The following is a 26,147-nucleotide window of genomic DNA, read 5'->3' as shown; positions in this document are numbered from 1 at the left end:
GCTGCTGCTTGGCTGCCTGGCTCTCGACCATCTTGAGTCCCAGGCAGGGAGGGGAAGGAGACTGGCTGGCTCCTGGCCTGCCTCTCTCCCTCTCAGTCTCTCTCAATCCCCCCCCCCACACACACACACACTTTTGCCCAAAGCAGCTGGGCTGCTTGGATAACGTCATCGCTTCCGCCCAGCTTCCTCCTCCTCTGCTCCTCTTGGCTGCTGCAAGAATCCAACATGGAGTAAAGGCAGCGATGGGGCTCGGAAGGGGCCTCCAGCTGCTGCTGGCCAAAGCAGAGGCACCCCCCCAGGTGCCTTCCTGCCCGCTGAGCCCCCTCTGGGCAGCCTCCCCACTGCAAACCCCTTGATCCCCATCCCTCCCTCTTTCCTTCCTTCCCTATACAACTGCAGCCAAGGAGGCCTTAGCAGACCCCCAGCTCCAAGGCTTCCCTCCCCATCCCTTCCCAAGAAGGAGAAGCAGAAGGAGCAGCCCAAGGAGGCCTCCAGCCCAGCCACCCACTCCCCACTTTTCTTTAGGGGGTGGGCTTGGGGCTCTGGCTTTCTCCCCGCCATGTAAAGCTCCAGGGAAAAATGAAGAGGCGCAGGCCGGCTGCCCGCGGCGGGGGATGAGCTGCCAGGAGGAGAAAATGAGCGAAGAAAACCACCACCCAGACGAGTAAGTCCTCCTTGGCCAGGACGCTTGGCTTTGCAGCCTCTGGGAGAGCCCCCCAGCAGCACCTCCTCCATCGGGGAGCAGTGGCCCAGGAGCAGGAGGCTCCAGGAGGAGAGAGAGAGTGTTTGGCTTTTCTTTGGGGGGGGGGATTTCCTCCAATTTGATATTTTTATTTCCCTACTGGAGTGTCCTCCATTGTGGTTAGATGGTCCTCCTTTCTGGTGAAGGCTTTGAGAGGAAGGGAGGAAGGGAGGGAAAGAAAGTGGGAAGGAAGGAGGGAGGGAGGAAAGGAAGGAAGGAAAGGAAGGAAGGAAGGAAAGGAGAGAAGGAAGGAAAGGAGAAGGAAGGAAGGGAGAGAAGGAAGGAAGGAAAAAAGAGAAGGAAGAGAGAAAAGGAAGGAAGGAAAGGAGAAAAGGAAAAGAGGGAAGGAAGGAAGGAAGGAAGGAAGGAGTGAGGAGGGGGGGACTTGGAGGGAATGGATGCCAAACATCTGGTTGGGGGGAAACTCTGGAGAGGGAAAGATATGTGTTGTTGGTGTTTTTTTTTGGGGGGGGGTTGGCTCCCGATGCCCCCCAACCCAGGACTCGTGAGGGGTGCCAACCTTTGCAAGGCAGTGGCACTGCAACTCCCATCATCCCCCCTCCACACACGCTGGGTCTTGCCATTCTTATTTACAGTATTACATTGCAAAGCCCTCGCTTTTCCAGGCCGAGGAGGAGGGGGGGATATGTTTTAAATTATATAAAAAACAACTCTCTTCGGTTGGGGGGGGGACCCCTAAAAACCCCAACTCTTTGGGGCTCTTTCCTCCTCCTCCTCAACTCCACGACGCCTCCTTTTCCCCTCCTTTCTCTCTCTCTTTGCCTCTCTGTGTGTTTTCTTCGCCGCCTTTGCATCCGCCATTTCTATGCTGGCCCTCCTTTTTTTTTTGCTTCTCTTTCCCTCCCTCTCTCTTTCTCTCTCTCTCTCTTTTTTTCATGAATCGGTCTCATTTGCATACCACATTTCCATTCATAAAAAAAGAAAAAGAAAGAAAGACACAGAGAGAGAGAAGGAGGAGGAGGAGGAAGAAAAAAGACGCCCTCTCAGGCCAAGAGAGGCTGTTATGGCCGCAGGACTTGGTTCATGGTTGTGTGTGGAACAAGAAGAAGGCGAAGAAGAAGAAAGTTGGAGAGGAAGAAGGAGCCTTGGTTGTTGGGGGAGCCTTGGCTGAAGCAACTGGGGGGAAAGGCCCCAGGTCCATGCATAGGCTTTGCCATGGCTGAAATTGGCACTTAGGAGGAAAAAGGTGAGGTGAAATGCACCCCTGGGTTCTTCCTCCTCTTGCCATTCCCTTCCTCAGGCGCTGAACTTCTTCAAATGCCCGCGAAACGCCTGAGGAAGGGAATGGCAGGGGGAGGAAGAGCCCAGGGGTGCATTTCACCTCACCTTCTCCCCTCAAGAGTCCTCAAACATCTTTCTCGGGGTGCCCAAAAGTGGCCCCTTCAGTGTCATCTTTCTCGGGGTGCCCAACAGTGGCCCCTTCAGTGTCATCTTTCTCGGGGTGTCCAAAAGTGGCCCCTTCAGTGTCATCTTTCTCGGGGTGTCCAACAGTGGCCCCTTCAGTGTCATCTTTCTCGGGGTGCCCAAAAGTGGCCCCTTCAGTGTCATCTTTCTCGGGGTGTCCAAAAGTGGCCCCTTCAGTGTCATCTTTCTCGGAGTGTCCAACAGTGGCCCTTCAGTGTCATCTTTCTCGGGGTGTCCAAAAGTGGCCCCTTCAGTGTCATGTTTCTCGGGGTGCCCAAAAGTGGCCCCTTCAGTGTCATCTTTCTCGGGGTGCCCAAAAGTGGCCCCTTCAGTGTCATCTTTCTCGGGGTGCCCAAAAGTGGCCCCTTCAGTGTCATCTTTCTCGGGGTGTCCAACAGTGGCCCGTTCAGTGTCATCTTTCTCAGGGTGCCCAAAAGTGGCCCCTTCAGTGTCATCTTTCTTGGGGTGTCCAACAGTGGCCCCTTCAGTGTCATCTTTCTCGGGGTGTCCAACAGTGGCCCCTTCAGTGTCATCTTTCTCGGGGTGTCCAACAGTGGCCCCTTCAGTGTCATCTTTCTCGGGGTGTCCAAAAGTGGCCCCTTCAGTGTCATCTTTCTCGGGGTGTCCAACAGTGGCCCGTTCAGTGTCATCTTTCTCGGGGTGCCCAAAAGTGCCCCCATTCCTTGCCATGGCCCTTCCTCAGAAACCTCCCTTTGGGCTCCTCAGTATGTCCAAAGCCTCTTTTTTCAATTAATATTATTTTTCCTTCTTCACTTTGGAGCACTGCTCTTCATGCTTGACATTCATAAATCCAGTCACATTCAGGCTTGCTTCATTCACAGATTTGCTGGCCCTTCCTTCCCTCCTTCCTTCCACACTTTTTAAAGAGTTAAGGAAGTGCCTGTGTTGGGTCCAAAAGCACCATGCAGAAGCTGCTCTGAGGTCCAAAACACACTACAGAAATAATCCAGTTTGAGACCACTTTAACTGCCCCGGCTCAGTGCTAGGGACAGCTGGGGAATTTGTAGTTTGTTGTGGCTCCAGAGCTCTCTCTCAACAGAGAAGGCTCAATGTCTTACAATGGCATTGAGCCAAAGCATTGAATGCAGTCTCAAAATGGATTATTATGTGTTTTGGACCTGAGTCCCAGTTCTAGGGAAAGAGTGGGATACCAATAAATATAATAATAATAATCCAGTTTGAGACTGCTTTAACCGCCCTGGCTCAATTGTCATTTTGGTTGAGACGTGGAGTCTTCTCTGTTGTGGCCATAACAAACTACAATTCCCAGGATTTCCTAGCCAAGGCAGTTAAAGCGGTCTCAAACAAGGTTGCTTCAGGTCCAAACCATGCTGCAGAAACCATCGTTTCTGCAGCATGGTTTGGACCTGAAGCAACCTTGTCAAATTAGGAACGCGGGTTTTCTTTAAATAGTCTTTCTTGGGATAGCGTGGGTATGGGTCATGTAAATGGGTGAGGGTGAGGGCAGGAGATCAATTTTAAAAAACAAAGTATTTATGTATTAGCAGGTACTCTGTTTTCTTGTTTTCTGTGTATGCTTTTTTAAAAATTAATTTAAAAATAAATATATAGTCCTTGGCAAAAGGAAGGCCTCTCTTCCATGCTGGAAATTGGAAGTGAATCACTTTTTTTCCTCTTCTTTTTTTGGTCTTCCCTCCCTCTTTCCCTTTTTTCCCCCTTTTCATGCAACTGGGTGATTGTTGGAGGTCTGAAGCAGACATCTGTGGAGAGGATGTTGGCTGCTGTTCCTGCAGCTTTCTGGAAATGGGGGAGAGAAAAATAGAGCAGCAGGCCGTCCTTACAAAAGTGCCTGCCCTTGGCCATTTGTATCTGAACATGAGAGAGGTTCCAGAATATTTAAGATCTTTCCCTGCATGCACTGCTGCATGTTCATCAGTTGCTTGACTGTGACTCCCATCAGCCCCAGCCATCTGTTATTGTGGGTGTACTGTTGCCCAGCATGCTCTTGGAGGGCCATAGCTAGTTCACCTTCGATGAATCAGGATTTGTAAAAAATAAAAACAAGGCTACACAGTTGCCCCCTTGCAGCAAAAAATGAGATTTTGGCCACAAAAGATGGAAGGTGGCTGCTCCTGTCTTGCTTGCTTTGTGTTCAAGAGGTGATTTGGTGTGATTTGGATTTATCCCCAGTTCGATAATCAAAAGTCCTATGGAAAGTTGCTAACCCACCAGGGTAGCAGGTTAGTACCATAGAGATGGGAAAGGACTAGACTGAGTAACCACTTTCAGGCTGGGTTCAAGCGGCCATAAAAGCCTACTGGGTGACCTTGGGCAAGTCTCACTCTCTCAGCCTCAGAGGATGGCAAACCCCCTCAAATGAAACTTGCCAAGAAAACCCCATGAGAGGTCCACCTTAGGTTCGCCATAAGTTGGAAATTACCTGAGGGTACAGAATAACTGATTTGAATGTGTGACTATGACTCTGAAGACAACAAAAGATTTGGCAGTTGTCACAGGGGTACAGAATATCTAGAACACTTAGAAGCATCCTTTTGTGGGACCAACATCAGCTAGAAAGGTACTCTTTCCCTTTGGATACAAATGTATTTGAGATGGATACACTGTAGTGGATGTTATAAAAGGCAGCTCAGTTATTTTCACTTAGAATACTTATTGTTATAGTTTGGACAGCAGGAAGACTGAGGACAGCATTTGTCTGCTATAAGCAACATTTTTGTAGTAAATGTTTATAACCTAAAAGAGAAGTAGGAATTATGTGCCCCCCCTCAAATGTTGCTGGACAGCAGGTTCCAGCAGTCTTAGCATAGTAAAAATGCTTGGAGATACAGGAGCCAACATGGTGTAGTGGTTTGACCATTGTAAAAAGACTCTGCAGACCAGGATTTGAATTCTGGGTTGGCCATGAAACCTGCTGGTTGACCTTGGGCATGTCACATACTCACAGTCTCAGAGGATGACAATGACAACCGTCCACTGAAGACACTTGCAAAGAAAACCCCATGATAGGGTTATCATAAGTCAGAAATGACTTGAAGGCACATAACGAAAACAATCCAAAACATCTGGAGGGCCACATATTTCTCACACTTGCTGTAGTGAAAATAGTTCTTTCTACTCCTAGACATGGTAAACATTTATTAATTCTGAATCGGGATAGCCAGCCATTCAGTCCAGTATGTATGTGCCCTCAAGTCACCTATTGCCTTGTGGCAACTCTATGGATTTCATAGGCAAGGAATACTCAGAGGTGGTTTTGCCAGTTTCATTCTCTGAAATATAGCCTACAGGACATGGTATTCATTGGCAGTCTTTCATCCAAGTATTAAACAAAACCGACCTGCTTAGCTTCCAAGATCAGAGGGGATCTGATGTCTTTAGGGTGTTTAGGCCATAACTTCCCAGGACAGTATTATGTGAATATTATTTCTATAGTAAATGCCACACATCCCCGCCCCCTCCAATATTTGCATTTTAATATTAGTATCCACAAATTTAGTAATTTATGTTAGGTTCAAAATTTAAAAACAGTGGAGTTTAATATTCTTGCCTTTGTTTCTTGTCTTTAGCCCTTTTTTGGCATCACTTCTCAAACCTTAGCTATTGGGAGTCTGTGGCGACCTCCCAGCTCTGGGGATTTCTGGATGAGACGGATTATCTAGATCCATTTCAATCTGGCTTCCGGCCTGGTTATGGGACAGAAACAGCTTTGGTCACTATGCAGGGAACTACATGAGGGAGAGAGCCCCTATTGGTTCTTCTGGACCTCTGAGTGGCCTTCAATACCACTGATCATGGTATTCTTCTGGACCGCCTTACTGGATTCCAACTTGGAGACATAGTTTTACAATGGTTCTGTTTCTTCCTGCAGGGGTTGAACCTGAAAGGTAATGCTGGGGGACTCAGCAGGAGGCTGGATTGAGTAGCCTAATTCTGTGATTCTATTATTTTGTCCTGTTCAACCCCTGTGGCCGTTGGCCTATAGGAGTCGTCGTGGTTGTGGTTCTGTCGTGCCCCCAATATATACATGAAACTGCTGGGAGAGGTTGTCTGGGGTTTTGGGTGCAGTCATCAATATGTGGGTGACTCAACTCTATTACTCTTTTCCACTCCAATCCAAGGAGGATTTTCTGGTCCCAAACCAATGTCTATCATCAGTGGTGGATTGGATGAGGGAACACAAATTGAAACTTAATCCAGATAAGACTCAAGTGATCCCGGTCAGTTGGGAGGCAATTTAGAGAATAGGGACTCCTAGACTCAGCTTTGAACCTGTAGGCCCAGGTTTCTGCAGTGACCAGGAGTACTTTTGGACATACTGTGCCTGTTCCTTGAGACACTGGATCTGGCCACAGTGGTACATGCCTTAGTTACATCTTGTTTGGACTGCTGTAACATACAGTACTTGGGCCTAACTTTGAAGAGTGCTTGGAAACTTTAGTTCAGAGAGCTGCAGTCAACTGGGCCAGGTTAAAGAGCACACAATGCCCCTCTTGAAATAACTCTACTGGCTGCCAGTTTGTTTCTGGGCATAATTCAAAGTACTGGTTATAAAGCCGTATATGGCTCATGACCAAGCTATTTGACAGACCATATCGCCCTATATGAGCCCTATATGAGCTATTTAAATAGCCTTTTACCTTTGTAATTGTATTTTATTCTTTTAACTTAAGTATAGGTTGTTTTAATATCAGTCAGTCATAATTTATTTCGGCCCAGTTTTGTAAGAAGTTTAATTATATTTTAGTGCACTCTTTGTATGTTTCTAGTGGTATTGTCCTTTTAAGTTGTGAGCTGCTTTGAGTCCCAATTTTGGAAAAAAGCAGGATATAAATATCCTCACCATCATCTCTGGGAGATAGGTACTGGTTTCCAAAATGCTTTGGGATTTGTGTCTTCACCTGAGCTACAGTATAGATGAGTGGCTACTTCTTTGGCTTTTTAGAAGCCAAATGTTGACTATTCAGTACATCCCATTTTCATGTGACTTGTCACAATGAAATGAAAAATTTATTACCACAGCTGAAGACTCTTTTCTTAACAGTATTTGCACACTCAGTGTTACTCAGTATTATTGCTGCTAATAGTTTAAATACCGTTGCCCAATTGCACATCTCTGACTTCAATATTTGTTACTGGATTCCATGTGCTTAAATACTAACCTGTGTAACTTCCTGTATCCTGTTACATTAATCAACAATGAAGTAAGCAAGACAGTTCCCTTTGGAGGATTAAGTTAACCAAGGTTGAATGGGAATTGGAGCATTAAGTCTTCAGCACACAGCCTTCTGTTACCAATGCACCACTTAAATACTAGTAGAGTAGGAAAAAACTGAGGTTCTCAAATGATTTTAATGTACTTGCTTATAAGTACTGAATTAACTCATTGCTGCTGTGCACAGTAACATACAAAATCCACAACACAGCAATATCTTTACTGGGTCAACCAAAATGCACAAAATACGTGAAGCAAGCTTTCAAAGGTCCTCTGGATATGTTAACTCATTGCTGGTAGCATTACATTTTGTTTCCTCTTTAGAAACAGTTAGTGACAGTCTTCAAAAGTAAATTATGCCATGAAGATTACCAGCCTTAAGGGCTTTGCCAGATATGAAGATCTTTTGAATCATCATGTAAGTGCCTAGGAAAGAATATAACACTTGTGTCACTACTGTGTCACTGGTGACATAGTCAGTTAGGTTGGCTAACGTGTGTATGCAGGTCGGCTGTAAAATGTGTCAGAAGATTGTTTGATATTCTCAGAATAACTACAGATGGGTGAACATGACCTAAAAGATGAGTTATAGAAGTCCATGTAGGTAATACAGTAGAAGCAATTCTTGAGCTACACCATAATTAACAGTGCAGTCTCTATATATCTGCTTAGAAGTAAGGAGAAATAGGAACTAACTAGTTGAAATAAATCATGTTGGAAATTTTATAATGGAAGGCTCAACTTAATTAAACTTAATTTAATTACTTAACTTGGAATTATTTATTTGTTTGTTTTAATGAATTAATACAAATGACAACTTTTTTTTGTTAGTCCCCCCTGAAGAACTGATTGTGTTTAACTCACAAGATCGAAATCACTTATTTTAGTTTTATGGTTAGAATATGATTGTTTCGTTAAATTGAAGGTTAATAGATTCCAAGTCAAGACCTACTAAGGACAATTTAGTAGGCGGTGGTTTTGTTTGTATCCACATGATCTACCAAGCACCCCCCAGAATCACCTCATCTGTCACAGGAAATTGGAATTTCAAGAACTTATGTTTCAGGACTTTTTTCTGGGATTCATGCGGGACTCAATAAGATAAACTGGGAAGAAGGGGCACATGAGATTATAAGGAAGGAAGAAAACAAAAGCAAAAGGAGAGGTTATGGTGAACTAAATGAGGAATGGTTTTTTCAAAAATAATAATAATAATGAAGCTGTTTCCTTTACCCCAGACCAAAACAGGGATAAATGCGGTGAAGAGAGTGTAACCCAAATGGCTTCCCTTCCCCCCTCCTCAGTTTCACTCTGGTAAAGTTTTTAGTGTTGGCATTTAACTAAAATTTAAATGGCCTTTTAACATAAACTTAATAGTTAAGTGATTTGCCTTTTTTATGTAAATGCAATTAGGGGTTTTCTTAAGCTTAATGATTAACTGAATTTATTAACCCTTTTCTGTTGACTGGAAGTATATCCCATTGTATTCAGTAGGGCTTACTCTCTGTTAAGTGTGTATAAGGTTACATATTATCCTGAGTAAATAAAGACACCATGAATATGCCTGAGATGCATTCTTAGGTAGATGCTGGTCAATTGCATCTCTTAATATTTGGCTTCTTTATTTGTTGTTGTTGTCTGCTCCCACCTCATTTTTGACTTATGGCAACCCTAAAATGAACCTATCACAGGTTTTTCTTGGCAAGATTTGGTAAGGGGGTTTTGTCATTCCCTTTTTCTGAGGCTGAGAGTGTGTGACTTGTTCAAGGTCATCTATTGGGTTCCAACCCTCATATCAAATCCTGTTAAGGTGAATGGTTCAGTCCTGGTCAGCATGCATTTCTTACTAAACTTATTGGTTTGCAAGGATAAAAATCTTTATTTCTGTAAAGGATGTGCAGAGAAGAGGGAAACTCCTTTGAGAATTAAACATGCAGCTGTGATTTTTTAAAAAAATGCATTCAAAGAACAGTGGGGGTGATTGAAAACCTGTCATTGGGCCTTTAAGAAGATGATAGGTAATGGTAGGGAGCATCTTGAAAGAGGAACTTGATGCTCCTAGCACTGCTTACAGTAACACTGGTGGTTCATTTTTGATGGTGGCCTTGCCAGTTCCTTGCATAAATGGTGTGTAAACGGTAGAATACGCCTTGGAACCCTCTCTCTTTGGCCACCAAATTGATATGGAAAAAGAAAAATAGAAATGTTACATGCATAATGCTCTGAACTATAACTTTTTCCTTGGTGGTTCAGCCTTCTACCCTTTCCATCACTCTACTGTTACTCTTCAACAGATATGCACCCGTCCCTCCACATTTGCAGCTTTCACTTTTACGGATTTGATTATTCGCTGGTTTTATTAATATGTTCTCTCTAGGAATGTCTAGGCCCTCCAGCCAACCCTGTGGTCAACTTTAACCAAAAGTTGTACTGAAGGACCTAGTGATTCCTAGAGAGAACACTCCACTAGGCCTTTGTAGCTCCTCCAGCACAATTCTGTGGTCAATGTCTGGCAAATTTTGATCACAGAGTTGCATGGAAGGACCTAGAGATTCTTAGAGAGGTGTTCTCTCAGGTAAAAACATCATGTTTTTGTTATTTGTGGGTTTTCCACATTCATGAGGATCCTGTGTCCCAACCCAACGAATATGGAGGGACAGGTGTACATGCAGCAAATCTTTTCCACTTTTAAATAGTGCTAGTGGTTTTCATCTGGCCTCTAATTTTGTAGTTTCATTAATTTTGTTCACCATGCCTTTTCTGCACTCATCATTTCTATTTGCAAGATGAAGTGTCCAATTGTAGTCCCAATTCTGGGTATTTCACCACAGGTCATTGCCTCCCGGCAGAGCAGGTAATCTGAGTTCATAGGAAACATACCCCAGGAGTACCAGTGCTGGTCATATAACAAAATATAACAACATCCAAAATCCACAAAACAGTAAAATTGTGCTAACCAAAAATGCACAAAATACATCATGCAAGCTTTCAAAGCTCCACTGGCTTCTTTGTCAGACAAAGCTATTTAAAATCCTACAGTAGAAGGGGAGCAAATGACAATTTTGGAGTCACAGGCGTACATGTCAAGATGTTGCTTTTCTTGTTGCCCAGATGTTAAGATGGTCTAGATTAGAATGATATCAGCAGAGGTCACTCCTATATTTGGCCATGTGGGCTCTGGGAAACAAAGAGTCATAAAATCCAAGCAATAAAATTTCAACTCCAGTAGTAACAGAAGAAGTAACTTTCCTTGAGATCCCTGCTGTTTCTGTCCTGCGTGAGACTGCCTACCTCTTTCTTAGGCAGAAAACATTTAATTTCTCAAGTCTCTGTGTTACTACATCTGAAAAAACCTTCAGGTGCTGTATAGACAAATCCACCAAATATAGTCCCAATGAAAAAGTCTTACCTTTGCTGTGAAATGTAGGCCTGTGAACTGCTTTTTAAATCTTCGCCTCTATGATTTTAACACCTTTGCCTGATCAAGAATCCAGTGGAGCTTTGAAAGGTTGCATGATGTATTTTGTACATTTTGGTTGAAGTGAGTGTCAGTTTAGGTTTTGTGGAGTACAAAGTTCAATAGGAATATGATAAGGTTGTTAACTAATGTTTTAGTAATTTTTTTAAAATTTTTGGATTGTGGGCTTATGCTACAACTGATTTGTCTGATGGACACATTCTCACTTTTGTGGAAAGGAAGAATGCAAATATTAGTAATTAGTCAATGGTAAAAGGTTTTTTGAAGTAGCAATGTTGGATTATACATTGGCTGAGAACAGTGAATTGTGTTTGTGGCAAGTAGGTTATTGGCCAAGAGAATTTCCTGTCTGATGTGAAATAGGTATGGGAAGATTTACTACGTCTGCTTTGGTGGCTGAATTTTGTCACATTCCATCTTGAAACTGCCTGGATTCTCATCCAGGCAGTTTCAAGATGGACTATTTGAGAACCATCTCCACACACACACACACGCACACACACACTTATATGCATGCCTCTTGGAGCTTATTGAAAGAAGAGCAGGGTGTATTTGTGACAAAAAAAATGTCAGGGTGGGGGTAAAAATCCAAATCCTGACTTGGTGTTAAAGGATTTTTGCCACTCTCTCATCAATGCAAGATACCTTAAGACTTCTGTTGTTCTCTGAGAGAATTTGTCTTTTTTTTGGGGGGGGGGCAACATTTTGCACATTTCTGAGCAGCATAAGAAAATGTAATAAGTGTTGCTTTTTGCATGAACTACTAAAAGCATAGTATTTGGGTGGCTTTTGTGTCTTTTGAGCAGTCGGGTTGTTCTGTTGTCCTTAGTGTGTGTTTATGTGTATTTGGTGTCTCAAAGAGGAAAGTCACTGGTTTTGCATAGAGACAAGAGTTCTGTTTCTGTATTTTGTGCAAATTGTGAAAACCATGACAGAAAATAAACAGTCAATGCTTGTAATGCACTCGTGTCATTCCAAGGTAACAAGATGCGTGCAAATCCTAGCAGCAATGAGATCTTTTTCTTCCCATATATTTTGTGTATACATGCATCACGATGATGAGATAATGATGGCTGATGCCAATGGCTTATAGAAGAAGGGCTTCTGTTTACAGGGAAACTTGGATTTGAAGCCTGATGTCCTTCACTCTTTTTTTTGTGTGTGTGTTTTGTTTTAGTTTTGTATAGACCAACCTATTTGGTATTTTAAATTGTTAATTCTGAATGTAGATCTTTATTATGTGATACTTTTAGGTTAATATACATTTGATTCTGTTATGATCAAATGTATAAAGAAAATCATGAGTGCTTGTGTAAAGGAAACCTGTGCAGAGCTAGGAGATGGCAAGTATCAGGAACCCTTATTGCCAAATACTTACTGAGCTGGTTCCACGTCCTGTCTCTTATTCTGATCACATTGAGTATTTCAAGTATTCAAGACCACCATGTTGTGCTGATGCAGGTCCCTTTCAACACTACTGTTGCAAGACTGCTAATAATCATGAAATGTTTCTCAAGTAGCAACTGAAGAAATCTCGTAGTTTGCTTAAATGCCTGTTATAACCTTCCTCCATAATATTTTTAAGGTTCTTTTCTGAGTGGCTGCCTAAAGTTGCAATTATGGCTGATTCAATTTTCATTAGTGGAACAGCCTGAATTGCATTTGTTTGTCAAAAAAGCCTCTTTTGCTAAGACTTGTGTGTTCAAGCCTGTGGCATCATCATAAACCATTTATAATATATAAATGGGGATTGCTGCCTGTCAGAGCCATAGTTCCAAGAACACAAGACCTAATTCTCTGAAACTGGGTATGTATACTGAGAAAACCTCAGACTTGTGTGCCTAGGGTTTTTAATGCATTAATTTTAATGCTTCCATGTGTTTGGATCCTGCAGTACCATCTTCCCCAACAAGTGCATAGCCAGGGGGAAGCCAGAGATACAGGGCTGATTCTTCTCTCCTGCTGTTGGCAGCTTAGGTCATGAAGTTTCATACCCCTCCCTCAGCAATGTAGGGATGCACTGTGGTGACATGTATCCCTAGGGATTCCAGAAATGGTGACTTCATGTAGGCAGGATAGGTATAATTCTGACAGCTGCATAACTTCTCTTGAAACCCTTTGTATATTAAACTGTGCAAGGCTAGCTGCATTTACTAGTGAATATAGTGAAAGTGCTGGTGGTTTAAAATTGATACTGTCCCAGTGTAGACATAGTACTGATTACCAATGAACTGTGGTTTTCAGCTTGGGAGCAAGCCTCATAAATAAAAATTTCTGTCTCTTCCTTTGTCTCAGGTACATTTCCCACCTTCTGAATTACCTTCTTTGCCTTAGCTATGATTTAGCATTACCTATGCACAAATGTAAACCACAGCTAACACAATCAAGTTTCCTTTTAACCACAACTTGCCAACTCTGCCTTCAACCCAGGCTTAAGAGGAAATCTCTGGTTTGTATGCAATGGTTAATGCCAGGAAGGAAGTTACTTTGAAGAGATGAGAAGGGATCAGATAGTAACAAGGCTGGCTTCAGATTTGCAGCTTGTAGTGCCAAGGGAGGCCCATGCTGAATCAACAGAATCATATTATACAAATACTGGAACTATATTCTCCAATAGCTAGTCAATCTAGGTGAGCAAATTTGTCTTCAGAACTGAAGTAAATTCCTCACTGATTTTATGTTTATTTGAGGGGGGGTGCCATCTTTGACCACACAATTTTCAGGAAATAAATGAAGAGAAAAGGCTTTGGCAGGACAACGGGTGCAAGACACATATCATGATGCTGTCTGGCTGAAATGCAATTTCTCTACATTTGGTGAAGTTAACTTTTTTGAGCTAAAGTTCCCAGAATCTCGCAGACAGTATGGTGCCTTTTCCAAGACCTGCAGATGTTGAGCTCTGAGTGTAATACGATTCTTCTGGATCCAAATAGTCACCAAAAGTAGTCTGTTATTCTTGATCCTTGTGAGAGGTCTGTTCCATTTCAAATGCAAGTGTGCACTTAGTGTGCCAGTGTTATGGCTAGAGACATGTATCACACAGATGTACCTGCTAGAGCGTCTAAATCAGTCATTGGCCTGTTACAGACTGCCAAAATAAAGTTGCTTCAGGTCTCTTTGGAGGTATGCTGTTTAAATGATGCATGCATCCTAAGAATCCGGAAGCTGCACCAAAGCTGCACTCCAGTGCTTAGGAATGGAGAGTGGCTTTGGCGCGACCTCCGGACTCTTAGGACCCATGCATCATTTAAATAGCATACCTCCAAAGAGACCCCAAGCAGCTTTATTTTGGCAGTCTGTAACAGGCCATTGTTTCTTATAGACTGTACCAGAAAAGCAAGTGTAGGTTGTTTACTACTGCACAGTGTGTGAAAAGGTCTCATGTTTTTTTTTTATAGCTTTATGGATTCTGTCACTGCATTTTGTGTTGGTGGTTTTACTGCACTGCTTTTCATTATATGCGTGTTGGCTGCTTTGTTTTCTACTGAAAGAAAATGAAGCTAGACTTATTAGAATGAAATAAATAGAGCTGAAATGGTTATGTAATGCCAGTATGCTTGTCTGTTACGTAGAACCCTCCTATGATATGCTTAGGTGAAAGGGCATGATGAAACTTTGACTGTAGGCTCATCCATTCCATCTTGGTGTTTTCATTTTCCTGTAGGCTAGTTTGCAATAACCACCATTTGCTCTGATATGGAAAGTGTGTGTGTGTGTGTGTGTGTGTGTGTTGTGTATGGATTTCTTCATGAATACTATGCTGTTTATTAATCAGTAAAAACAACTACTTGCTTTTGTAATTTGTACATAAGTTACAAAAGCATTAAAGTATGTAGTTATGGTTTTTATGAGTGGTAGATATTCTGCTTGGTTAAGTCTAAAATAAATATGATGTTTTTCCTTGTTATAGTGGAGAAAAAGCTGTAGAATTGAATGTGTGTGTCTATATTTTAATTAAAAACTTTCTACTCAAGATCTGGTAGAGAAATTTACTTTGAATATTTTAGATTCTTATGGTGACTATAGAAATATAAAAAGCTACAAGTATTAATTAAACAGAAAGAAATAGGAAAAAAAAGAAGGGACCATAAAGTTCTGTGATCCTATAAACTCCCTACCCCATCCTGAGCTTGCATACTCCCCCATTACTGTGCCTAAAAGCTTTCATTTTCATTTCATTTTAACTGCAGTCTAGTGTATCACCTGAATACTGGTTAATTTTAACTGTGGTTAATGAATGTGAGCTAGCATAATAAACTGGTTTGTTCTAAATGAAGCAGCAAGGGGGGGGGGGAAGACTCCATCTAATTCCCTCCCAGCCACGTGAGTCCATCTCAGCCCTGGCACAGACCATCTCAGCTTACCCCGCCACCTTCCAGAGGGAGGAGAGGAAAAAATGGAAATGACAGACAAGGAAAATCAAACAAGAGCCAGAAGACAGATGACATACTAAAATAAAGAAGGACATGAGGGTGTAGGGAAAAGAAGTGAAAAGGGTAGGGAATGATCAATTCAACAATAATGGGGGGAGGGAGAATGACATAGGAAAACAATTACTGGGCAGCTGCAGTGTAGTGGTGGGTGTCTCTAAAGTAACGAACAGCAGTGACATCATAGCTAACACTTGTCAGCATTGTACACAGGGAGGTGTAGGTGGTTCTCCTTGTGTAACTCCCCACCACCACCACCACCTAGAAAACCCTATGAGGAGATGTCAAAAGTGTCACACAGGCAGGACATGAGCACTAACAGAGAGAGAGAGAGAGATAGAAACTAAAGGAAAACACATTTGCAAGTGCAACTAAGAACTGCAAAAAACAATACTCCAGGAACAGATGATAATCCAGTAGAACTGTTGCAAACTACATTCATAGAGTCAACTCTAGTGCTAACCAACATATGTCAACAGATATGGAAAACAAAATGATGGTCTACAGACTGGAAGCTATCAATATACATCCCAGTCCACACAAAAAAGGGACACAAGAGACTGCAGCAACTATAGAACCATAGTACTAATGCCCCATGCATGCAAAATCATGCTCAAAATTTTGCAACATAGGCTCCAACCATACATGGACAGAGAAATCCCAGAGGCCCAAGCAGGATTCAGGAAAGGAAGAGGCACCATGGATCACACTGCAAATAAACTATGGCTAATGGAGTGTAGCAATGAGTTTAAAAAGAAAATCAGCATGTGCTTTATAGACTATAGCAAAGCCTTTGAGTGCATAGATCATGAAAGTTATGGAACACCCTTAAAGACATGGGAGTACCAACACATCTGATAGTCTCCAATGAGGAATCTTTACTCAGGACAAAAGGCTACTTTCTCCAGAACATGGAGAAACAGAACGGTTCCCAATTGGCAAAGGAGTCAAACAAGGCTGCATCCTATTACCCTTCCTATTCAACTTATATGCAGAACATATTGTAAGGAAAGCAGGCTTGGACATGGAAGAGGCAGGAGTGAAAATAGGAGAAAGAAATATCAACAGTCTAAGATATGCTGATGACACCACAATACTAGCAGAGAACTTCACAGACCTGGAAGATCAAAGATGAAAGTGCAAAGGCAGGCTTACTGTTGAACATAAAGAAAGTAAAAAATAATGACCACAGAGAACTTACACACATTCAAACTAGACAATAAGGAAATAGAAATAGTAAAAGTGTTATCATATCTGGGATCAAACATTGATTGGAATGGGGACTGCAGCCAGGAAATCAAAAGAAGATTAAGAATTGGGAGGGCAGCTATGAAAGAACTAGAAAAGATCCTGAAATGCAAAGACATACAACTCAGCACAAAAGTCAGAATCATACAAGCCATTATATTTCCTGTTACTATGTGTGGATGTGAGAGCTGGGCAATCAAGAAAGAAGATGCATGAATTGTTAGAAAAGACAATAATGTTAGGAAAGGTGGAGGAAAGTAGAAAGAGAGGACGACCACAGGCTAGATGGATGGACATAATTAAAGACCATGAATATGAGTTTGCAGGAGCTGGACAGAGCAGTATAGGACCAGGGGGCCTGGAGATGTCTCATCCATAGGGTCGCCATGGGTCAAGATCGAGGCAAAGGCAGTTAACAACAAACATTATGCTTAGTCACAATTTATTCATATTTCAATGGGAGAGCAAGCTGCAGGTAATTAAAGAAATGGAAGAAAGCGCCTTCCAAGCGCCTCATGGCCATGGATGTGTAAAAGACAAGCATTCTCATTCCAGGAACCATGTGAGTTGTGGCTTCAGGACTCAGATGACTCCCAGTCTCAATAGTTCAGTGCTTCTTCCAGTTTCACTGATCTTCTCTATGTTGTTTGCTAATCAAATCTCAAAAAAAATGAGCTGTGGAAACTTCAGCTGAAATAATTTGATTAGCCATAAAGATACCATGAGATTGCTTTTTCCCTTCTTCCACCCTTCTTTTCTCAATGTGCTATCTCAGTAATCCTGAAACAGTCTAGGCCCATTATCATTATCATCTTGAGAACCTAAGGATTAACTCACTTGCTTAAAACCACCCAAGGGAGTTCTGGGCTGAAGTAAGATTTAAATGGGGGAATCCACTTTTTCTTTGGCCATTATGCTGTTATACCAGCTCTTCTGCAGTGCTTTAAAACCAAGCACTGATGTATCTTTGATGCACATGAATGTACTGTTAGGTGGGTGGAAGGACATGCGCTTTCGGAATTGCTTCTCAAAGAGTGTTTTTCTTAATATATATATTTTTTATTCCCTGAGCAAGAGAACATTTAATGAGCTGCTTTGTACTTTGGTTCCAGTGCTCATCCATGTATAGCAATGAGAACAAGCGCAACAAATCCAAATACATTATTTTGTGCCATATGGTTCTCAAAGATTGCTCTGCAACATCAGTTTTATCTCCTTTTCACAGACAGTTCTTTCTTATGAAATATTATCAATGACTTCAGAGTAGCAATAACTACCCGACTGTATTTGTCATCACTAGTGCTGGCTGTGCAGATGGACTCCTGCTGTGTTCTTCTGTCATGACACCAATTTGTGCTTTTAAGGCAGGAAATGTAGTCCTGGGAAACATAAGCATGGCAATTGATCTAGTGCCTTGTATGAAAAATAAAAAGTAAATCCAGCACAGTTCAGCTTAAACTGTGAGCAGTATGCAGTCACAGGATTCAGTTTCTGCATAGCACTGAACTTGATTTTTCTTTTGCTTCTGTTTAAATAATGGAATTCTTATTTGTAAGGCTAAAAGTGAGTTTTTTCATAAAGAACTTGTAATGTGTATTTCTGCCTATGTTGCTATTGCAGTATTGTAGTGATCCATAAGTCACTGCCCTGCCCTGCATGTTAATCGTGCTTGTATGTCTAATTTAAAGCTAGCCATGGTTAAAATTATTTTCAGCAAAAATGTGGTGTTATACTGTGCCTAATGCTGAAAAGGGAAGAAATCATATACTGACGAGAGAAGGAGAGTAATGCTTGTCCTGAATCATACTCCACTCTGATGAAAAACCTAAAGCTAGTTAAAAGTTTTGTTGAACCAGAATGATTGCATCTGGAAACATGAAGTACTAGAACAGAAGGGAAATATTGGAGCCCGCAGAAACAAAAACCTGATACAGTTGCATAAAAGTATTTTGATGTAAGCATGATTTTGGGAGACTCAACCATAGTAGTTCTATTTATTTAAATTAACTTGACTGTTAGGCCATATTTAGTGAATAAGCACAAGTTGTTAGGAATAGTCATAAAACTAAACTAAAATATTTATTGACATAGAACTACAGATTAATACATATGGAGGAAATCCTTGAATGCAAGCTAGATTTACAGAGTACACTGTATACAACAGTCTAGTACTGTTTTAAAATATTTATGAATATCTTTGTACTCATTTGTATGACAACCTTGATTTTCCATTAGTTCATTGATTTTGAAAATATTTTTGAATATGCTAAATAATCCTTTTCTTAACAATTAAGTCCAAGAACATAATTTTAAAGAGGTTGGCATTCTCATTGCCCAGTTTTGGGTTTGCTGGTTGATTAACTGAAGTAGTATATTTGAGATCATGTTTGCACCAAGTATATGAAATAGCATCATATGAAAGAGGAAGGTTTACATAACATTTGAAGATACAATGGGACCTTGCCATCCATGGATTTGAGCATCCATAGACAGTGAGCCATTATCCCAAATGGTGGCACATACACACGGTTGCACTAGTGGCCTTGGGAGGGTCGTGTCACCATTAGGGACAATTGTACTTGAGGTCCCACATTTTTTTTTTGTAATTATGGGAATGGGGTCCAAAATGGATCCCACGCAGATATGAAAGTCTGACTGTACTTGACATGTGACAGAAACTGGCTGTGCACTGATGTAACAAAAGGGTACTTCTCACTTCCATGAAGACAGCATCTTAGCTTGCAATTTCATCACTGATATTGCCAGCAAAGTCTACTTTGCTGCTTTAGACTTCAACTGCTACATGCTCAATGTGAGCTAAATAATGGAATATGCACTACCCAGATCTGGTCTGGTAGAGGAACATTGGGCTATTCAAACAATAAGGGAGACTTTTTCTGAGGAAAGGCGGTTCAGGGTAGCTTATCTATCAGTGGGAACTGAGCGAAGCCCAGGGTGTTTGTGGGGCTATTGCTAGTTTAGGGATGCACTCCTTATCTGCACTGGCAGATATGAGTATATAGTGAGGATCATATTTTCTGACCAAGGTTTTTGCAAATTCTCCCCTACCCCTCCAGATCTTGAGATGACCACTGTCAAGCATACCAGGATAGCCAATTCTGAGATCCTGACAGATTAGATGGACAAGGACGGTGGGTTAGTCTGAGACTAAAATAAAGATGGTTAGCAGGACATGTCAAATTAGCACTTTCAATTAAAGATTTTCAGACCAGGGGAATTCCTTTCTCTCCTTTCTTCCCTTCCAACCATCCTATTTTAGAATGTTCACAGGAATGTTCATCCCAAGGCAAGGCTATATAGTTAAACCCACTTTCAGCCTATTTTTCCCACAAACATGTATTAACAATGTAATTTTAGAGTTGTTAGGGAGGCCAGCAGTGGGGGATAGGGGAAGATTCACTGCTTATATTTTAACACTTAATAAAATAATCTGCTTGTTTATGTAGGCACTTTGAGTACAAAGTTATACCCCAGAGCTGATCTAGAGTTATTCAAGTTGGAACATAAAAAGGAATACTGTGCATATGAATATTAAGTTCAGTCAAAACACCTAAGGTATGAAAATATTAACATTCAACTACTAGATTGCAGGGTGGGCACCCAGCATGCCCTGACTCTTGACCTGATATTGGGTGTAGTAATGAAACAAGCCCCCAAATTCTGCCTTCAGTCCCCTGGCGACTTACAGTACTCGGAGGTGGTTTTGTCAGCTCCTTCCTCTGAAATACATATAGCCTACAGCGCCTGGCATTTGTTGGTAATCCCCATCCAGGTATTAATCAGGGCTGACCCTGCTTAGCTTCCAAGATCAGATGGTATCTGGTGCCTTTCAAAGCCAACGGAAGGTGAATCATAAAATTGAGAAATTGTGTCTTATCTTGCCTAACATTATTATTATTATTATTATTAACCTTTATTTATGAAGCGCTGTAAATTTACACAGCGCTGTACATACAATCTTTTAGTTAGACGATTCCCTGCCCTCGGGCTTACAATCTAAAAAGACATGACACAGAAGGAGAAGGGAGTGGTGGAGGGAAAGGGTAAGAGGTCCAGCAGTTCCTCTCTACCTCCAAGGCCTGGACCAAGGCAGATGGACTGAAGGGAGGGCGAGGCTTCATAATGGATGGTTAATCATAACATTGGAAGTCTAGATGGTATTTTAATGCAGTTTTTGGAATCCTTGCTTTAATTAGATGGGGTCTGAGAGGGGACAAAAACTGCATTGTCCTTCTCATTTAAAATCTATACAGTTGGCCCTTCCCATCCGTGAGGGAGCTGAATGAGTGCCATTGGGTGATGATATGCATGTGCCCTTGTCAGCTTTTCCATGGGTGCTCATTGCCATTAACTAATATGGGGCAGGGCGGTCTCCAGGGATACCACAACAAGGATGGTTAACTTGCCAATACAGTGTGCTCATTGTACAGTATATGCTTCTGCATTCATTTTCTCCAAGAGTGAGAGTTTCAGTCAACTACATCTTTAATCACAAGTGGTAACTTACCTCTCTTAATTATTCAGTGGAGCTAAAATTGAAAGCTATGCTGAGAGACAAGTGGGGTGCTGGCTATCTCAGCAATTAAAACTGAGAGTGGAGGATAGAGTTTAATGGCTTTCCTCTTGATTTGTAATCTCTTCTTAAAGCAGATATTGTGCATTTCAGAGTACACCCATTACAGTTCCCCTTCCAGCAACAGGAAGCACATGAATGTATGGAAATCAATGGCAGTACTTCCTTTTAAATGTGGGTATAGTGCAGTATTGATGGGGTTCTGATTTATTAAATATAAAAACCATTTTTATGTGTGTCTGGATATAATATCGGAACAAGCAGTATCCTCTCTACTAGATAGATAAAAAGGCCTCCCTAGTATTACCCACACTTTTCAAACACAACTATGTTTATCCCTTCCATTCTGTAGCACTACACTGTGGAGAGAAATACGTATCAGAGTGGCTTACATTGTTTTAAATTAGACATATCTCTGCCACCACCAAAATTTGGTGGCAAATGTTGGAATCCCTCTTTTCTGATGCAGAAAACAATTATTTCTGCTTGCTTGCTGCTGAAATTTGGCAACAAGTTTTTATGTAAGGGCAAGCATGCAGGAGGCTGCATAAATGGCCTCAAGGGGCCATGTGTTGCCTATCAGTGCTTTAACCCCCAGTATGGCTGCTTTGACTAGCAAGCATACAATGATACTAAAAAAAAAAACCCACTACCATGTGTGCACAGGTAGTAGCAAATAAAGCTGTGTTTCTGGACAAAGTACTGGTATCCTGTCTAGGCTATGCCAGTGCTCTTGCAGACCAATTGAGGCAATGCTTCATCTCCAGGATTCTGCACCAGGGGATATCTGAAACTGGGCCTTGGGTTGATATTCCCATGACTCTCCACTGCACTTCATAAGAGCAGAATATTTAAACAAGATGGACCTTGTGGTTATGTAGTAGAACCATGGTGTTTCTTCCTCAGCATTGGAAAAATAGCCTATATTTATATCTGTTAGGCCAATCCCAGGATTGTCACAAGGCTGGTGCAGTTAATGCTATGTGCAAAAAGGTAGAGTCTACTACATAACCCCTAACACCTTTAAAAAACAAAAATATACAAAGGGGCCCTCCTCTGTATTTCACTAGAGGGAACAATCCATTGTGTGCAGGCGTGGGAGAGGGTCTTTTTCACTGAGGCATTCCAGTCCTTCCCTTGGAGTCTTCATTTGTGCTGATATTGGTCTCATTCTGGGGCCAAGTTAAGTTTCATCCTTGTTTGTATGTGGACAAGGTTTTAGATGGTTTAACTTTTAAAAATTATTTACCTTTTAAATTATTCAACTGTTTAACGTGGTTGTTAGAATGTTTACCATATTAAATTGCTTAAACTGATTTTATTGTAAGCTGATGAGCAATCTTATTATATAAGGCAGGATAGAGGTGTATATGTGTGTGTGTTAAACACTTCTAAAAGTAGGAAATGTTGAAAGGGGGTTGGCTTGCCATTGAACTCACCTTAAAGAGAACTCAAATTTGAAAGGCTTCTTGAATATTCCAATGTAAACTTTGGAAACTAAACAACTGAATGTGAGATTTTGTATGTCACATTTGTATGTCTTAAAGAAGCAATATTTTAGTGCTGCCTGCTGTAGTATTTCTGTGTGGGAATTTACAGTGGAAATTTTATCTTATAGGATTTATAGTCTGGCCTATATAATTCAGTTTGAAGTTTGGTAAACGTAATCCCAGTGAAGCTGCAACCCCCACTTCACAATATTATTTACACATATAAAACACACATTTAAATTTCTTTTGGAATGAAGGAGGAGGAGGAAAGGATGTAAACCTAGTCATACACTAGAAGTATTACTATAAACATCCCTTTTGTGACTATGTTTTCACTGTTATTATTTTTCCCAAACTATTACTGAAAACTTAACACCTCCCTGTGTCTATCCCAGAACTAGCAAACCGAAAAGGTTAGGAAATTACCATATATACTTGTGTACAAGTTTTAAAAATGATTAAAAATTGACCCCCCAAAAACTGGGTCAATGATTCACAGGTCATTGTGGTACCTTCTGGCCTTTTGTCATGATTGCTCAAAAAAATGGTGGAGACATTTCTTTTGGGGCTTCCCTGTTATGGCAGGGATAGCAAATAGGATGGGTTGGGTATTTCTTTCAGGCTCTCTAGGGAAGAATTAAGCTATGAGAGTCTGAGAGCTTAGACCTGAAAGAAAAAACAACTACTCCCTTTTTGCTCTTCAGCATCTTTTTTGTGGCTTTACTCGCCGAGCAGAGCGACTAAATGAGGGGAGTGCTTTTTTCAGTGTCTCTTGACATGGACAAAGCTGCAAGAGTTTAGTCCTTGCTGGGTGAGCCAGAAAGAAACAACAACAGCACCTCTTCTCTCTTTTTTCTTTGGGATGGGTGGGCTGGTAGTGAAGAGGAGCTAGAGAAGGCATGTAAAAGCCAAGAAACCAACTGATCCTCCAAGACATAGTGGAAGGGGTGACTGAAGAAACAGCAGTGATGACAAGGAAGACTTGGTGTGTTCTTCACCTGCCCTCACTTGTCCACAGTTGACCTGCTTGTCTTCACAGAGAAGAAGGGAGGGAGGAAGAAGAGGAGACAACAAATGGGCTGGTTGCAGACACACCAAATCTTCCCCGTCACTGCTGATGTTTCATCATTCACTGCTTCTGCTGGATCTGTCCACCATGCCTGGAGCAGCGGCTGGGTTCTCATCTTTTGCCTGCCTTCTCTGAGCCAGTTGAAGGCAAAATGGAGCAAGTGGTTAGTACTGGGTCCTGTATTGCCAGGCAATGTCTGCCCCCCTCTCCGCGTCCCTTGGAAGCAGGGAGGGAGTGATGGTGACAAGGAAAATTTGTGGGTTTCCTCACCAGCCCATTTGTCTTTTCAAAGAAGGTGGATAGCAGGAGGATGAGACAAGCCGGCCAACTGTGAACAACTGAGGGTGGTCAGGCAGGCAGCAAAGAGTCCATCTGCGGAGGGCCTACTTTAAAAGAAACATCAATTACCTCTGCTGTCCCCACCAAGGCAGGCACATGCTAAAGAGCCGCCACTGCCATTTTCCTATCTGGGCATTCAAAAAGGCCAGAAGCAGCAGCACAGTGGTGGAAGTAGAGGGAGTTGGTGCTTCTTTAAGGTTCTCCTGGGACAGACTAAGCTTTCACCTTTCACCACTCTACTTAGAGACCGGGATGGATCCTTTTTTTGATAAAAGTTAATACTGTACCTTAACCTTTATCAGAAAAGGAATTACCCTCTTCTCTGAGTTGAATGGTGAAAGGCTTTTTGAATGTCAGGGTAGCTGGCCCTCTGAGGTGGCATTGGTGCTTTCACCTCTGCGGAAAGAATCCAAGGAGCCCTGTACTGAGCCCCAAAGTCAACTTATCCAGAAGTCAGATCAAAATTCATAATTTTGGCCCCAGGACCTGCCCTCGACTTACACATGAGGTTGATTTATACACAAGTATATACACCATCCATATATGCTTGTATATTATGTATAATACTTAAATATTGTATACTGAAGTAACAATAACTTAAAATTAATCAGTACAGATCCAAATAACAATAACTTTACAGTAGCCTAAGGGAACAAACAACCAGTTCACAACTGGGACGGTGTTCATTGCAATTTCATAAATCAGAAGCTTACAGGACTTTTTAAGGGCAGGTAGGTAAAAATTGCAATTCATATTGATAGATAAATATACAAAGATTTATTGATAGTTTCCTGACCTTTTTTGGTTTGCTGGTTATAATTTTTGAATCACTTTTTTTTGTCCTTTTATCTCTTTCCATCCCAGAACTAAGCTATCATAATTTGAAAACTTCTCAACAGATGTTAAAAGGGACACACACACACACAAGCTGAGATCATATAATAGGAATATTTTACTACAAATGCCTGTATGACTTTGAAAGCACATGCCTCCAGTCATAATGGCTGTGAGAGGCTAAGAAGAAAGGTGGCTCCAGTAGAAGTAGATGTATGTGCCTAGCAATGCCATTGGCCATTCTGTTTCATCACTGTTTCATCAAGATGATATGCTAGCCTTCCACATTTGGAGGGCCTTGGGTTATAGCAGGCTGTCCGGGTGGCTGCATGAGAAACACAAAGTCAAGATTCACGACAGCCATGATTTCACTTAGTAGTCTTAGGGCCAAAGCACACTGCAGAAATAATCCAGTTTGACACTGCTTTAACTGCCCAGGCTATGTGCTGGCTAATCCTGGGAACTGTAGTTTATTGTGGCATCATAGCTCTCTGACAGAGAAGGCTAAATGCCTCACAAAACCACAGTTCCCAGAATTACCTAGCATTTAGCCAGGGCAGTTAAAGTGGTGTGAAATTGGATTATTTCTGCAGTGTGTTTTGGCCCTTAGCTAAACTGATGTTACTTGAGGCTCAGTCTCTCATCTACGAAGCTAGGCAGGCATACTGGCCTGGTCACCAGGGCTTCTGGAATGATTACTGGAATAAAGTCTATGACGTTCTTTGATCAATTGAAAGGCAGTACATACATGTTTGGTACTTTAGGCTTGGGAACATCAAGGTTTAATTATCCAAAAATTTGGCCTTCATAAAAAGATTTGCAGAGAAAGGGATGCTTTATCATTTCCCCTTTTCCAAGGAGGCTGCATCGAGATAGGTAGAATGTAAATTGCGGTCTGTTGGTGGACTGCTGGACAGTTTCTGATGGACCGCCTACAACCGACAGTTTTGCAAGTCATACTGAACTAGGTTGACTTTGGTCTTGCAAATATGTACTTGAGATCAGTGCATGTGGTTTATTATACATCTAGATTGCTGTGCCTTCATTGTTGAGGACCAGAATATGTGCACTTGTCTGCACTTTTCCACAAGTAAAACACATGAATGAAAGGTTACCATGAGATTAGGTTTTTAATCAATGAGTAAACTATACAGTACTAAACATCTGGAACCAAAGTCCTTCAGAAGTATCTGACATAAACTTTCAAATTGTTTCATAGTTAGTGTAGAAAATTTAATTAGTTTAGAGATCGTGGAAAGGGATTTTTTTTCCACTTCAGTTGC

The 26,147-nt window shown here is 41.6% G+C and overlaps 1 protein-coding gene across 1 annotated transcript in view; it reads left to right on the top strand.

The window, feature by feature from the left end:
- Positions 1–203: 203 nt before the first annotated feature.
- SPRED2 (sprouty related EVH1 domain containing 2) overlaps positions 204–26,147 on the top strand; it is a 99,167-nt gene continuing 73,223 nt past the window's right edge. The window contains exon 1 of the mRNA XM_089519205.1: positions 204–664. Within this exon, the coding sequence (XP_089375331.1) occupies positions 615–664 (50 nt within the window). The 5' untranslated portion in view covers positions 204–614. The remainder of the gene's footprint in view (positions 665–26,147) is intronic.

This window comes from Sceloporus occidentalis, unplaced genomic scaffold (assembly GCF_023333645.1).
Source record: "Sceloporus occidentalis isolate IW3139 unplaced genomic scaffold, rSceOcc1.0.p SCAF_4, whole genome shotgun sequence".
In the NCBI taxonomy this organism is placed as follows: domain Eukaryota; kingdom Metazoa; phylum Chordata; class Lepidosauria; order Squamata; family Phrynosomatidae; genus Sceloporus; species Sceloporus occidentalis.
Note: the sequence above shows the minus strand (reverse complement) of the source record. Positions and strands in the feature narration are given on the sequence as shown.